This window comes from Canis lupus, chromosome 12 (assembly GCF_011100685.1).
Source record: "Canis lupus familiaris isolate Mischka breed German Shepherd chromosome 12, alternate assembly UU_Cfam_GSD_1.0, whole genome shotgun sequence".
In the NCBI taxonomy this organism is placed as follows: Eukaryota; Metazoa; Chordata; class Mammalia; order Carnivora; family Canidae; genus Canis; species Canis lupus.
This window is the reverse complement of record NC_049233.1, coordinates 6,418,647-6,432,411: the sequence shown is the minus strand read 5'-3', so window position 1 is coordinate 6,432,411 and position 13,765 is coordinate 6,418,647. Positions and strand designations below refer to the sequence as shown.

At 44.0% G+C, this 13,765-nt stretch overlaps 2 protein-coding genes across 4 annotated transcripts in view; both read left to right on the top strand.

Annotated features, from left to right (window-relative positions):
- Positions 1 to 7,677, top strand: part of TMEM217 (transmembrane protein 217) — a 49,573-nt gene extending 41,896 nt beyond the window's left edge. Inside the window, exon 2 of one of the 3 annotated variants that reach the window (XM_038553914.1) lies at positions 6,088 to 7,677. In XM_038553914.1, coding sequence (XP_038409842.1) covers positions 6,115 to 6,666 — 552 coding nt within the window. In that variant the 5' untranslated portion in view covers positions 6,088 to 6,114 and the 3' untranslated portion in view covers positions 6,667 to 7,677. The remainder of the gene's footprint in view (positions 1 to 6,087) is intronic. The other 2 variants (XM_038553913.1, XM_038553912.1) reach the window with 2 other exon arrangements.
- On the top strand, positions 5,071 to 5,533 carry LOC111098242 (small nuclear ribonucleoprotein G-like). Its single transcript, XM_038553915.1, has one exon. It carries the CDS (start codon positions 5,258 to 5,260, stop codon positions 5,450 to 5,452), a length of 195 nt encoding a protein of 64 aa, XP_038409843.1. The 5' UTR covers positions 5,071 to 5,257; the 3' UTR covers positions 5,453 to 5,533.
- Positions 7,678 to 13,765: the final 6,088 nt, after the last annotated feature.

Below are 13,765 nucleotides of genomic sequence, written 5' to 3'. Positions count from 1 at the left end.
TCCATTTTTGCTTCAAGTAATTTGAAACTCTATTAGTGGGTATATAAACGTTTGGAATTGTTATATCCTTTATCATTATGAAATGACTTCTTTATTCCTGAGATTATTCCTTGCCCTGAAATTTTCTTTATTTGATATTAATGCAGCCACTCCAGTGAGAATTTGACAAATCAAATTCTTTTGACTTGTGTTGACATAGTATATCTTTTCCCATCTCTCTTTTTTTTTTCTAGGCAATTGATGTTTTTGTATATAAAGTATGCTTCCTATAGGCAGTATATTGTTGGGTCTTCCTTTTTCTTATGTACTATTTTTGTTTATTTATTTATTTATTTAGGAGGTTAAAACAACAATTATTTATTTAGCTGAAATATTTATTTATTTATTTATTTATTTATTTGACAGAGAGAAAGAGAGAGCATAAGCAGAGAGAGCAGCAGGCAGAGGGAGGAGAAGCAGGCTCCCTACTGAGCAGGGAGCCCAACATGGGGGGGCTCAATCCTAGACCTGGAATCATGACCTGAGCTGAAGTCAGACATTCACCTGACCTAACCACCCAGGCTCCCTTCCTTTTTTTCTTTTTCTATTTTTTAAGTAAACTTATCCCCAACATGGGCTCAAACTCACAGCCCTGAAATCAAAAGTTGCATACTCTACTGACTGAACCAGCCAGGTGTCCCTGGGTCTTCCTTTTTTATCCAATCTTACAACCTCTGCTTTTTATTGAAGTATTTAGGTCTTTTACATTTAGTTGTCATCTTATTATGTGTTTTCTATTTGTCCTATCTATTCTCTGTTTCTTTTCCTCCCCCTTTTTTTTACCTTCTTTTGGATTTTTTCTTAAGGTTTTATTTATTTATTCATGAGAGACATACAGAGAGAAGTAGAGACCCAGGCAAGAGGGAGAAGTAGGCTCCATGCAGGGAGCTCAATGCAGGACTCCATCACAGGACTCCAGGATCACACCCTGAGCCAAAGGCAGCCACTCAACCACTGAGCCACCCAGGTGTCCCTACCTTCTTTTGGATTAATTTGATGTTGCTATGGCTTCATTTTATCTCCTTTGTCAAATATCTATGTAATTCTTCATTGTGTATTTTAGTGGCTGTTCTAGAGTTTATGTAAAGAGCCTTAACTTATCACAGACTACTTTCAGGTGATATAATGCCTCTTCACATATAATATAAGAACTTTATAACAGTATACTTCCAATTTTCCTCTCCTATTTGTGCTATCATTATTATATATTACACTTCTACAAACCTCATCATATATTGTTATTATCTTTGCTTAAATTATCTTTTTTTAAAGATTTTATTTATTTATTTGAGAGAGAGCACAAGCGGGGGGAGGGGCAGAAGGAGAGGGCAAAGCAGGCTCCCCCCTGAGCAGGGAGCCTGATGTGGGACTCAATCCCAGGACTCTAGGATCATGACCTGAGCAGAAAGCAGACACTTAACCAACTGAGCCACCCAGGTGCCCCTAAATTATCTTTCAAAGAGCTTTAAATAACAAGGAAAAACATCTTTATTTTCTATTTTTATATTTACCCATATATTACCATTTCCACAGTTATTTGTTCCTTTGTATAGATCCAGATTTCTACCAGGTATCTTTCTTCTGCCAGAAGGACTTCCTTTAACATTTCTCATAATGCAGGGCTACTACTGATTAATTCTTTCAGCTTTTCTATGTCTGAAAAAGATTACTTCATTTTCACTTAAGATGTAAATAATTTTATTTTTTAAATTGTAGTAAAATATACATAACATAAAATTTACCATCATAACCATTTTTAAGTTTTGAGTATAATAGTGTTAAGTCCATTCACATTGTTATGCAACAGATCTCCAGGAGTCTTTTTATCTTGCAAAACTGAAACTCTATAACCATAAAACAATAGCTCCCATCCTCTCCCCTCAGCCCCTGGCAACCAACATCCTACTTTCTGTCTCTATGAATTGACTACTCTAGCTATCTCGTGTAAGTGGAATCAAACAACTTTTGTCCTTTTTTGACTGGTTTATTTCACTCATAACATCCTCAAGGTTCATCCATGTTGTAGCATGTGTCAGAATTTTCTTCCTTTTTAAGGTTGAGTAATATTTCATTGCACGTGTATACTACATTTTGTTTATCCAGATCTCTTCCCTCCCAAACAGAGCATTCAGCTCCTAATGTAGGAGTATCACTAAGACAGAAGAATATAATTCTCCCCACTCATAGTTCCAAAGCTGTGGCTCAGAAATTTTGGCTGAGATGAGGAGAACTAAGCCATAAAACAGATGTTGGTAATCTTTTCCCAAAGGAACTGGATTCATTTACAACAGAGCATGGAGAAATTCAAACCTAAAGACACTCTTTTAAACAGTAAAGACAGGGATCCCTGGGTGGCGCTAGCGGTTTGGCGCCTGCCTTTGGCCCAGGGCGCGATCCTGGAGACCCGGGATCGAATCCCACATCGGGCTCCCGGTGCATGGAGCCTGCTTCTCCCTCTGCCTATGTCTCTGCCTCTCTCTCTCTCTCTCTCTCTCTCTCTCTCTCTCTCTCTGTGACTATCATAAATAAATAAATAAAAAATAAACAGTAAAGACAGGGCACCTGGGTGCTCATCCAGTTGCCTTCAGTTCTGCCTTCAGTTCAGGTCATGATCCTAAGGTCCTAGGAGCAAGCCCTGCATTGGGCTCCCTGCTCAGCAGGGAGTCAGCTTCTCTATCCCTCTGCCCTTTTCCATGCCCCAGGCTCAGAATGCAGTGCCCCAACACCTCATGTTGCTTCACTATTTCCTTTAAGTCTCTCAACTGCTCTGCCTGCTTCCATTCCAGCCTCCTTTCTGACCCATGGTCCCTAAACCAGCAAGAAAGATTTTTCTAAAATGCAAATCAGATCATCACACACATACACACACATCTGTAAAACCCTTTCAGGCCTCTCATTGCCTTCCATAGAAACTTCCACATAGCAGGTAAGTCTCCTTACTTTTCTGAACCCTCCCTTCCCCTGTAGCCTACCCCTCTGCTTAAACCACATCAAACTTGCTGTTTCCCAAATGGCTTTTGCCTGTCTCTGCCTAGCTGGATGCTGTCCACTTTGCCAGAGGTGAAGTCTCCCCCTTTTCCACCTGGTTATTGGCCACATCCTCTAAGACACAAGCTTAATGATTGCCTCCTCCCCCCTGATTCCCATTCTGGATTAGATCTTTTCTTTTTAAAGTTTTTCTTTTAATTCTACTGAATTGACATAGAATATTATATTAGTTTCAGGTGTACAATACAGTGATTCTGGATTAGATCTTGCTACATCTTGAGGCCATTGGATCACCTCCTCCACAGCATTTATCACAAGGCATTGTAAATTTTCTTTTCTTTAAAAAAATTTTAGGGATGCCTGGGTGGCTCAGCAGTTGAGTGTCTGCCTTTGGCTCAGGGGGTGATCCCAGGATCTGGGATGAGTCCCACACTGGGCTCCCTGCATGGAACCTGCTTCTCCCTCTGCCTATGTCTCTACCTCTCTCTCTCTCTCCCTCTCTCTCTCTCTGTGTCTCTCATCATAAATAAATAAATCTTTTTAAACATTTGCTTTGCTTTTTTTGTTGTTTTTTTATCTAGCTTCCTCACCAGACTCTTTACCTGTGCATTTGTAGTACCAAGCTCAGTACCCAGCACATAGCTAATGCTCAATAGATGTTTGCTGAGTGAATGCTGGGTGACTAGAAGGCACCAGAGGAATACGACTGGAGACAGGAAGAGAATCTAGGCAGTTTTTACAGTGACCAGGAGGGCAGTGTTACAGGAAAGGCTAAAACCAAGGCTGGGGCAGCAGCAATAAAGAACCAATGGGGGGCAGCCCCAGTGGCGCAGCGGTTTAGTGCCGCCTGCAGCCCAGGGCCTGATCCAGGAGACCCTGGATCGAGTCCCACATCGGGCTCTCTGCATGGAGCCTGCTTCTCCCTCTGCCTGTGTCTCTGCCTCTCTCTCTCTCTGCATCTTGCATCTCTATGAATAAATAAATAAAATCTTAAAAAAAAAAAAAAAAGAACCAATGGGATTTATAAAGACAATGGCTTGAAATCTGCAAAACAATCTTAAACCAAGGAATAAGCCCGTGTGGTTTGGGGCCCTCTTTCTGAGAGGTGAAGGAGGGTACACCATGGAATGTGGCTGCTCTGGAAGCTGCTCTGTGAACAGGGACAAAGTGTGGTTTGTTTGGTGGGGACAGGGAAGGATCAGTGCAGCTCTCTGCCAGCCAACACATGGCCTCTTCCACACCCCACCTGGGATCCTCCTGGACCTGCTGTGCAGCAAGAGGTTTGTGGATCAAGGACTAAACTCTGGAGTCACACAGAGTTGTGAGGATAGTAGGGAATGAAGCATACGAATATTGGAAGTACCAGGGTGGCTCAGTCAGTTAAGCGTCCTACTGTTGGTTTAGGCTCAGGTCATGATCTCATGGGTTGTGGGATGGAGCCCTGCATCAGGCTCTGTGCTCAGTGGGGAGTCTACTGGAAGATTCTTTCCACTTGTCCGTCCCCCTAGTTGTCACTCTTATACCCTCTCTCTCTTGTATATATAAATAAGTCTTTCAAAAAATACTTGGGATGAACTTGAAAACATTATGCTAAATGAAACAGGTTAGGCACAAAAGGACAGATACTGTATGATTGCACTTATATGAGGTACTGAGAGTAGTGACATTTATAGAGGCATCTGCAAAAGAAGAAAAAGAAAGAAAGAAAGAAACTAAGAAAAGAAAGAAAGAAAGAAACTCATAGAGATAGAAGGTAGAATGGTGGTTAACAAGGGCTGCAGGGAGGGGAATGAGGAGTTAGCATTTGATACGTACAGGATTTTTTCTTGGGGAATATTAAAATGTCTGGAGGTGGGTGGTGGTGATGGTTGCACAACAATGTGAATGTACTTAATGTCACTTGAAAAGGGTAAAATAGTAAAAATTTATGTTATGTATATTTTATCACAGTAAAACAATTGCTCCTGACAAAAAAAAAAAAAAAAATCAGAGATGATTCCAGTCCCTTGAGGAGCTATGCTAGTTTTCTGACTTCAGAGAAACAAATATCCCAGAGAAGAGCCCAGAACTGATTCCATCATCATTCCAGATAGAGGAGCTTCCTAATTCCCACAAGCCTGGCACTGAAGGGCACACAATTTTTGCCACTTTAAAGCATAGCTGCCGATCTTTGAGCTCGCTGAGTAAATGCTATGAGCAAAGCTCTCAACCTCCCAAGTTGAAAAAATTTATGGACAAGAAATTATCATTGAAATTAAATGATGGCAGACATGTCCAAGGCATATTGCAAGGATTCGATCCATTCATGAATCTTGTGATAGATGAATGTGTGGAGATGGCAACTAGTGGACAACAGAACAATATCGGAATGGTGGTAATACGAGGGAATAACATCATTATGTTAGAAGGCTTGGAAAGAGTATAAACAATGGGTGTGTTCATCAGAAGAAATCAACTGCTTCCACATGTCCCCTGTTCATAGTATCTGTTTTACTACAATACAAGAATCAGGTCGCCTGCATTTTTTTTCTTTTTTTAAAAAAAGGATTTTATTTATTTATTCGAGAGAGAGAGAGAGAGAGAGAGGCAGAGACACAGGCAGAGACACAGGCAGAGGGAGAAGCAGGCTCCAGGCAGGTAGCCCGACGTGGGACTCTATCCGGGATCTCCAGGATCACACCCCCGGGGGAAGGTGGCGCTAAACCGCAGGCCACCAGGGCTGCCCCACTTGCATTTTCATAGTGAACTTTTTTGTTAAACTTTTATAATGGTCAAAAAATAAATAAATAAAGCATAGCTGCCTCTGAAATAGCAGAGCTGGGAGCTCCCTAAGGAGTGTCTTGGGCCAATGATGCCCTCACTTGCCAGTAACTTGGTCACCCATAGCTAGTTAGGCCAGAGCTGGGGCCAGATGCTATGTCCCTTGACCTTGGGCCCATTGCCTGTCCATAAACCAACTTACTTTTAGCTTTCCCATTTACAACAGTGGCTCAAGGAATTTCTCTAGGGCTAACTCTACCATCTTGTGATGCATCTCCATTTTTTTTTTTTTTTCTGTAGCAGATGCTGTGGTAAAACACATATCAAATGAACAAGACGATCTCTCTTCTGGTGGGCATCTTCTCTGTCCTTAACACCATCCAGTTCCTCATCTTTGACTTGAACCACATTACATCCATTGGCTACGAGGAAAAAATCGACATCTACATGGACACAAAATCAGAGGTAATATCTTGGATCATGATCCAGAAGAAGTCTATCAGCATTGTCTTATCTACCATGACCATCCTGTTCAGCGTGTTCCTTCTCTATTGCATCCGCACGAACAACTACGTGGGGCTGCTGTGTTATGCTGTGTGGATCATCACCTATGAGCTCATCAACTTCTCCATGGTCATACTCATCAACGGGATCATCAAAGAGCAGTTCAAGGAGCTGAGTTACCTGAACTTGATCTTCCAAATCTCCCATATGCTTCTGCACTTCCTCTCCCTGCCTTTCATCTCTAAGCATATCTACTTCCTTTACAAGGACCCTAAGACTTTAAGTAAGATAGGCCGCCGCAGGCACTCCTCCATCTGTACGGTCGATTCATGGTCACCTGTTGGGATGGGAACATTGTACCGCAAGTTAAACTGAACTGTGCCAGGAAGAAGAGAAAGAGAGGGACCATGCTCCCGACGATAGCTCCCCTTCTTCCTGCCTGTTGATTCTGTTGGTTTTGCTTACCTTTTCAGGGTTCTTGAGTATTATTTACAACTATTCTTGGGGGAGGGTGGGTTGCATGGATCAATTATTGTGCATGTGTTTGTGACTTGTTTTAGCTTTTTATTATATACTGCCTTTGTTCTTGCTTAACCCTCTTACTGATGTATGCTATTACTTCTCATGATCCCCTCCTCTCTGCACGTCCCTAGTTTCTAATTTTTGAAACCTCATTTGAAGCCTCATTTTGAAGCCTCATTTTGCTCCTGCATTTAATTGCAGAAAGAATCTCTTTCCAGCTTCATGTATCACTCTGCTTCTCTCATACTTTTTGGAAAGCACTTCCTCCTATTGGTCCATAACATAGTAAGAAGAATCCTCATTTAAGAAAGCTCCAGGATTTTTTTCCGTTTTAGGACTATTGACATTTTGGACTGGAAAATTCTGTCCTGTATGGAGCTGTTCCCTGCATTAGAGGATGCAGCAGCATCTGTGACCTCTACCCACTAGATAGTATCCCCTCACACGTGTGACAACCAAAAATATCTGCAGGTGTTGCCAAATGTTCCCTGGGAGGACAAAATTGCCCCCAATTGAGAACCACTATTTTATTATATATTTCTTTATTTTTATTTTTTTAGTAATCTCTACACCCAATGTAGGGCTCAAACCCAGGACCCTGAGATCAAGAGTCACACGCTCTTCCAACTGAGTCATCCAGGTGCCCCAAGAATCACTATTTAGAGCAATACACTCCCAGTGTTGAGAGCTAGTATGCCACTACTGTTAACTAAAGGAGAGCATCTTTTACTGAGAGCTCTTTACATTCAGTACCAGTCATTTTAATTCTTTTTTTAAAGAATTTATCTATTTATTTATTCATGAGAGAGAGGGAGCGAGAGAGAGAAAGAGACAGGCAGAGGGAGAAGCAGGCTCCATACAAGGGAGCCCGACGTGGGACTCGATCCCTGATCTCCAGGATCACGCCCTGGGCTGAAGGCGGCGCTAAACCGCTGAGCCACCCAGGCTGCCCGAGTCATTTTATTTTATTTTATTTTATTTTTAAGATTTATTTATTTATTCATTCAGAGAGAGAGAGAGAGAGAGAGGCAGAGACAGAAGCAGAGGGAGAAGCAGGCTCCACGCAGGAAGCCCGATGTGGGACTCGATCCCGGGTCTCCAGGATCACACCCCGGGCTGCAGGCGGCGCTAAACCGCTGCGCCACCAGGGCTACCCTGCCCGAGTCATTTTAATTCTAATGCTCCCATTTTACGGCTTGATGAAACTGAGACTCAAGGCACTTAAGTGATGTGACTGAGGTCGCATGGTAGCAAAAGCAGGATTTGATTCTAGATCATCTGACTATATATATATATATACACAACATCTTGGTTCCCTGAAGCACTCTTATCTTTACCAAGATAAAAAAGAGGGACCTCCTTTTAGGATATTTCTTTTTCATTCCAAATATGTTGGAGGTGAAGCCAAGGGACACATTTATTTTAATCCCACTCCTCCAAACCACGAGCATAGTGACTGTAGCTCACTTTTACCAAACACATAGTAAGTGCCCGGTGCTATTCTAATAATTCACTCAATTCTTCCCACCGCCCTGCGAGTACCAGATTTGGACGCAGGCCAGTACCTAAAATGACCACCAGATGGCAGTCAGCAATAAGCTTTTGATTAGTGCTGTTTGCCTTCCCGACCAGATCCTCTAGGGGCGGCTGATGAGGGATTTAGGGAGCCTGGAGCTGATTGATGACTGAGGACTCATAGTGTGCGTCGCCGCCCGAGTCTCACAAGGCGTGCATTGTCTGGTACCAGAAACAAAAAATAAAACATGAGCTGACTTCTGACTCTAATCCCCCATCTCAGCTGGGGTGGCATGGTGGGGACCTGGCTGACTGGAGACCCATGTGCAGAAGAGGTGGAGAGGGACACAGAATCCCAAGAATCAGCTAAGAGTTACCTGATGCCAGGAAGCTTAAGAGGATCAGATAAAGGCTGTGCGCCCCTCTACACTAGGACTCCTCAAAGTGTGGCCTGTCGGCCTCCCCATCCCAGCTTCCCATTCTCTTGAGAACCCATTCCAGTCCACCAAGTCTGCTCTTGGTAAGGCGGTCTCCACACTGCCCAATCCTGAGCTCAGCTTTCTCCTGCCATGCTGCTCCATGGCTGTTGACCAACTAACTGATCCTTCCCTGACCTGCAAACAGCGCTCTCTCTTGGCCTGTAGGACTCAAAGGCCATCCCTCTGCATTCGCCACCTGCCTTGTTGGCCCTCCTCATCTCCCTGACATCCAGACATCAGAAGTGCTCCCTGTCATCCCACTGATCTCCTTCCTAACTGCTCTCCTCCCTCCCTCTGCTCCAGCCACACTGGCCTCCTTGCAGTTCCTCCTCCACACCCAGTATATGCCAGCCCTGGGGCCTTTGCACGCGTTGTTTCTTTAGCCTGGAATGGTCTCACTCCAGGTATCCACTGGCTTCCTCTCGTTTCCTTCAGATGTCTGCTCAAAAGTCACTGGAGAGGCTTTTCCTACCAATTTATGTGAACCCAACCCCTCCCCATGCCCTCCCTCTGTAACCCACTTAGCCTGCTTTATTTTTTTTTCATAACGCATATCACCTGACTTACTCCATACAATTATTACCTCCTCTACCCCCCAAAATACGAGCACCATATTTTCTTTATTGCTGTCTTCCCAGCAGCTAGAACAATACCCGGCACATAGCATGTGCTTGATAAATATTTGTGGAATGAATAGACACAGACTCTCCACAGAATAGAATGAAGGACTGTTGACTGTTTTCCACCAGGTGGTTATGGTACACAGACTGGTGAGGGCCAATGTCTTTCTGCTCTTCAGCCTCCCTTCCTTCTCCCTTCTTCTCTTACTCACTTCTGAAGTCAGCAGATCATTACAGGTGGAAATATTCACAAGGGGTACAATTTCAGCTTCCTTGTCCCTCCCTCCCTTCCTTAACTCTCTTTCCCTGCACCAGCTGCTGACACTAGACATACCACCTCGTTTCCTGGCTCCACCTCATCAAGCTTAAAACCAACCTTTCGAAGAGTGCAGGTGCCCCCGAGAAGGGCATATTCCCAGAGCTGTCACCACCTAACCCTCCCCTCCAGCCCCATGAAGGTCTCTGCCCTTCCGGCCTCCCTTGCTTCACTAGGTTTGCTGAGTGTCTACTGTGTAGCAGGGCCTGAGCCTGAGGAATATCCTAGAAAGTAAGACACAGCCTGCATTTCAAGAAGTGCCCAGCCTAGGGAGGGCTGAGTCACTCAGGGCCATTGGGCCCATATGATGGGTGCTGAGGGAAGCACTGGGGGCCATAGGAGGAGTCTCTTGGAGATTGGAGAGCAGGGAAGTCTTCCTGGAGGAGGAGACCTGTACACTGTAGCTGGAAGAGGCCCGAGAAGGGAGGAGAGAAAACAGAGAGGTGACAGCCTGAGAAGGTGCAGATACCCCTGGAGTTACCTCGGGGTGAAGGAAGAAGATCTGTGTGGGGGATGATAGTGTCAAGAGGAAGCAAGCAGACACGTACTTCCCCAGAGAGAAGAGGGTCTCCCCTTTTCCCACGGTCTCTGCTGGCTGCTCCCGGAAGGTGTTTGCTCTTCAGCACACAACCACGAAATATTTCTGGTCATCTTTCCCACCTCACTGCTGTCACCTGTACTTCCCAGTTTCCCCTAGCAGCCGAGTCTTTGGGGGGACAGAATTCGTTCTTGTTTACTTCTCCCTGCTGGTTTTAAGATGTGTCAAATGTTCCCATCTATTTTACTTCTTTTTTTCCCCAGGGCTTAGGTATCCATTCCCCCTGCTTCTTTTCCCCAAAAAATGCCCACATCAATTACTAATATCCTCAGCCCTTAAAGCCCCCCCCCTTTTTTTTAAGATTTTATTTATTTATTTGAGAGAGAGAGCACAAGAAGGGGGAGAGGCAGAGGCAGATACAGAGGGAGAAGCAGACTCCTTGCTAAGCAGGGAGCCTGATGTGGGGCTTGATCCCAGGACCCCAGGATTATGACCTGAGCCAAAGGCAGACACTTAACTGACTGAGCCCTCCCAGGTGCCGCTCGAAGCCCCTCTCTTTCCCTTTCTTTGGTCTCTCTCCACCATCAGTCTCTACATATGGTCTGATGCTTTGCTGTTTTTTTTAATCCATTTGCCCACCTGATAAAAGGTTAATGAAGGCCTCTGACGCCAGCCCCTGACTCTCAAGACAGCCTTTCACACAGGTTAGTTGCTCAGTGAGTGAGTGAAAAGAACCCTCCTAGGCTTGTTTTCCCATCCCTTCCATCCCCTCATCTGTTGTTAGTAAAATAGCAACTTTAAATGCTTAAATTTGGGGTGCCTGGCTGGCTCAGTCAGGGGAGCCTGTGACTCTTGATCTCAGGGTCATGAGTTCAAGCCCCACATGGGGTATGGAGATTACTTAAATGAATAAAACTTTTTTTTAAAAAAATGCTTACATTTCTTTTTCTAAATGAATTATGAATTTCTTCCCTGGACATAGGCTTTACAAATGCCTTCTGACCATATTAATCTTGTTGCACAAAGGCTTTCTAAGCATGTGTTTGTGCATGTGACTATGTGTGTTTGTGTATCTGTGTGTACATGCATATTTCTGCATCTGTATGACATGTTTGTGTGATTGTGGATATGTAAAAATCTGAGTCAAACAATTATCTGATGATTGTCAGAAATAACTTACTTTTTTTTTTTTTTTTTTTGGAGGGGGATGAGAGGGCAGAGAAAGAAGGAGACAGAGAATCTTAAGCAGACTCCACCCCCAGTGTGGAGCCCATGGAGAGGGGGATGATCTCACAACCCTGAGATCATGACTTGAGCCAAAATCAAGATTCAGCTGCTTCCTGTTGGTTAAGTGTCTGCCTTTGGCTCGGATCATGATCTCAGGGTCCTGGGATCTAGCTCCCTGTTGGGCTCCTTGCTCAGTGGGGAGCTTGCTTCTCTCTCTCCCCCTGCCCCTCCCCCTGCTTGTGCTCTCTCTCTTCTTTCCCAAATAAATAAATAAAATCTTAAAAAAAAAAAAAGTCAGCCGCTTATTGACTTAACTGACTAAGCTAGCCAGGCGCCCCAGAAATGACTTACATGTTAAAGATATAAAAAGGTTTGGGGCACCTGGCTGGCGAAGTTGATGGAGTGTGCGACTCTTGATCTTGGGATTGTGAGTTCAAGCCCCAAGCTGGGTGTAGATATTACTTTAAAAAATAAAACATAGGGATCCCTGGGTGGCGCAGCGGTTTAGCGCCTGCCTTTGGCCCAGGGCGCGATCCTGGAGACCCGGGATCGAATCCCATGTCGGGCTCCCTGCATGGAGCCTGCTTCACCCTCTGCCTATGTCTCTGCCTCTCTCTCTCTCACTGTGTGCCTATCATAAATAAATAAAAATTAAAAAATAAATTAGTATAATATAATAAAGATATAAAAAGGTCAAAAAATGCCAGGCTTTATTCTTTTCCAAAGTTTGCTTCTACCTACCATGGCTGTCTTTCCTCTTCAAAAATACATCCCAAAAGGGCCAACACTAGAAGACATCTTTTTTTTGAGCCATCCAGGTGGCCCTAGTTGAGATGGTTTTTTAAAGCATTCTTTGTACAATAACCACCCTCCTTCCTCACCTTTGGACATCATGGAACACACCCACCACGCTCCCTAAACATGTGCATTCATGCTTCCCCTCTCTCTCTTTTTCTTTATTTCATTTTTTCTTCTTTTTTTAATTTTTTTTAAAATTTTTTTATTTATGATAGTCACAGAGAGAGAGAGAGAGGCAGAGACACAGGCAGAGGGAGAAGCAGGCTCCATACAAGGAGCCAGAAGTGGGATTCGATCCCGGGTCTCCAGGATCGCGCCCTGGGCCAAAGGCAGGGGCTAAACCGCTGCGCCACCCAGGGATCCCCTCAGTTTTTCTTCTTTTATTCATTCATCGAAAGGCATGGCTTACCGACTGTATGTTGGGCGTTGTGGTAAGAAGCAAGGCAAAGGGCACCTGAGTAGCTCAGTCGGTTAAGTGTCTACCTTTGACTCAGGTTGTGATCCCAAAGTCCTGAGATCAAGTCCCACACCGACTGAACAAGGAACCTGCTTTCCCCTCTCCCTCTATCTGCCACTTCCCCTGCTTGCTCGCTCATTCTCTCTCTCTCTGTCAAATAAAAATAAATAATATCTTTTAAAAAAATAAATAAGGGGGACCTAAGTGGCTCAGTCAGTTAAGCATCTGCCTTTGGCTCAGATCATGATCCTGGGGTCCTGTCCCTCTCCCTCTGCCTCTCCACCTGCTTGTTCTCTCTCTGTCAAATAAATAAATAAAATCTTAAAAACAAATAAATAAAAATTAAAAGAAAATAAAATCATAAAAGAAAAGTGAGGCAAAAATAAAAAATGAGATGCAGTCCTGGCCCTGAATCAAGAAAGGGGACAAATGAGGAAGAGGAAGTAATTATGATATTATACAACAAATCAGGTAATGGAGGTAAGTGCAAAGTGTTATGTTATTTCTATTTCTCAGTGGTTCATTCAACCCATATATATTAAGCATATGCTCCACATCAGGTCCTGTTCTAGGTATTGGAGCTTCAGGGGAAAAGAAAACAGAGTTCCTACTCTCATGAAATTTGTGTTCTAAGGAGAGAAGGTTAATGAATGTGTAAGTATATCCAATAATTTCAGGGGCACCTGGCTTAGCCCAAAGAGTGTGTGGCTTTTTTTAAAGATTTTATTTACTGGCAGCCCCAGTGGCGCAGCGGTTTGGTGCCGCCTGCAGCCTGGGGTGTGATCCTGGGGACCAGGGATCGAGTCCCACATCAGGCTCCCTGCATGGAGCCTGCTTCTCCCTCTGCCCCTCTCTCTGTCTCTATAAATAAATAAAATCTTTTTAAAAAAAAGATTTTATTTACTTATTCATAGAGACACAGAGAGAGGCAGAGACATAGACAGAGGGAGAAGCAGGAGCCCGATATGGGACTCGATCCTGGAACTCCAGGATCACGTCCTG

Coding starts and splice junctions, on each gene's coding strand:
- LOC111098242 (XM_038553915.1), top strand. CDS start 5,258: ATGGACAAGAAATTATCATTGAAATTAAATGATGGCAGACATGTCCAA.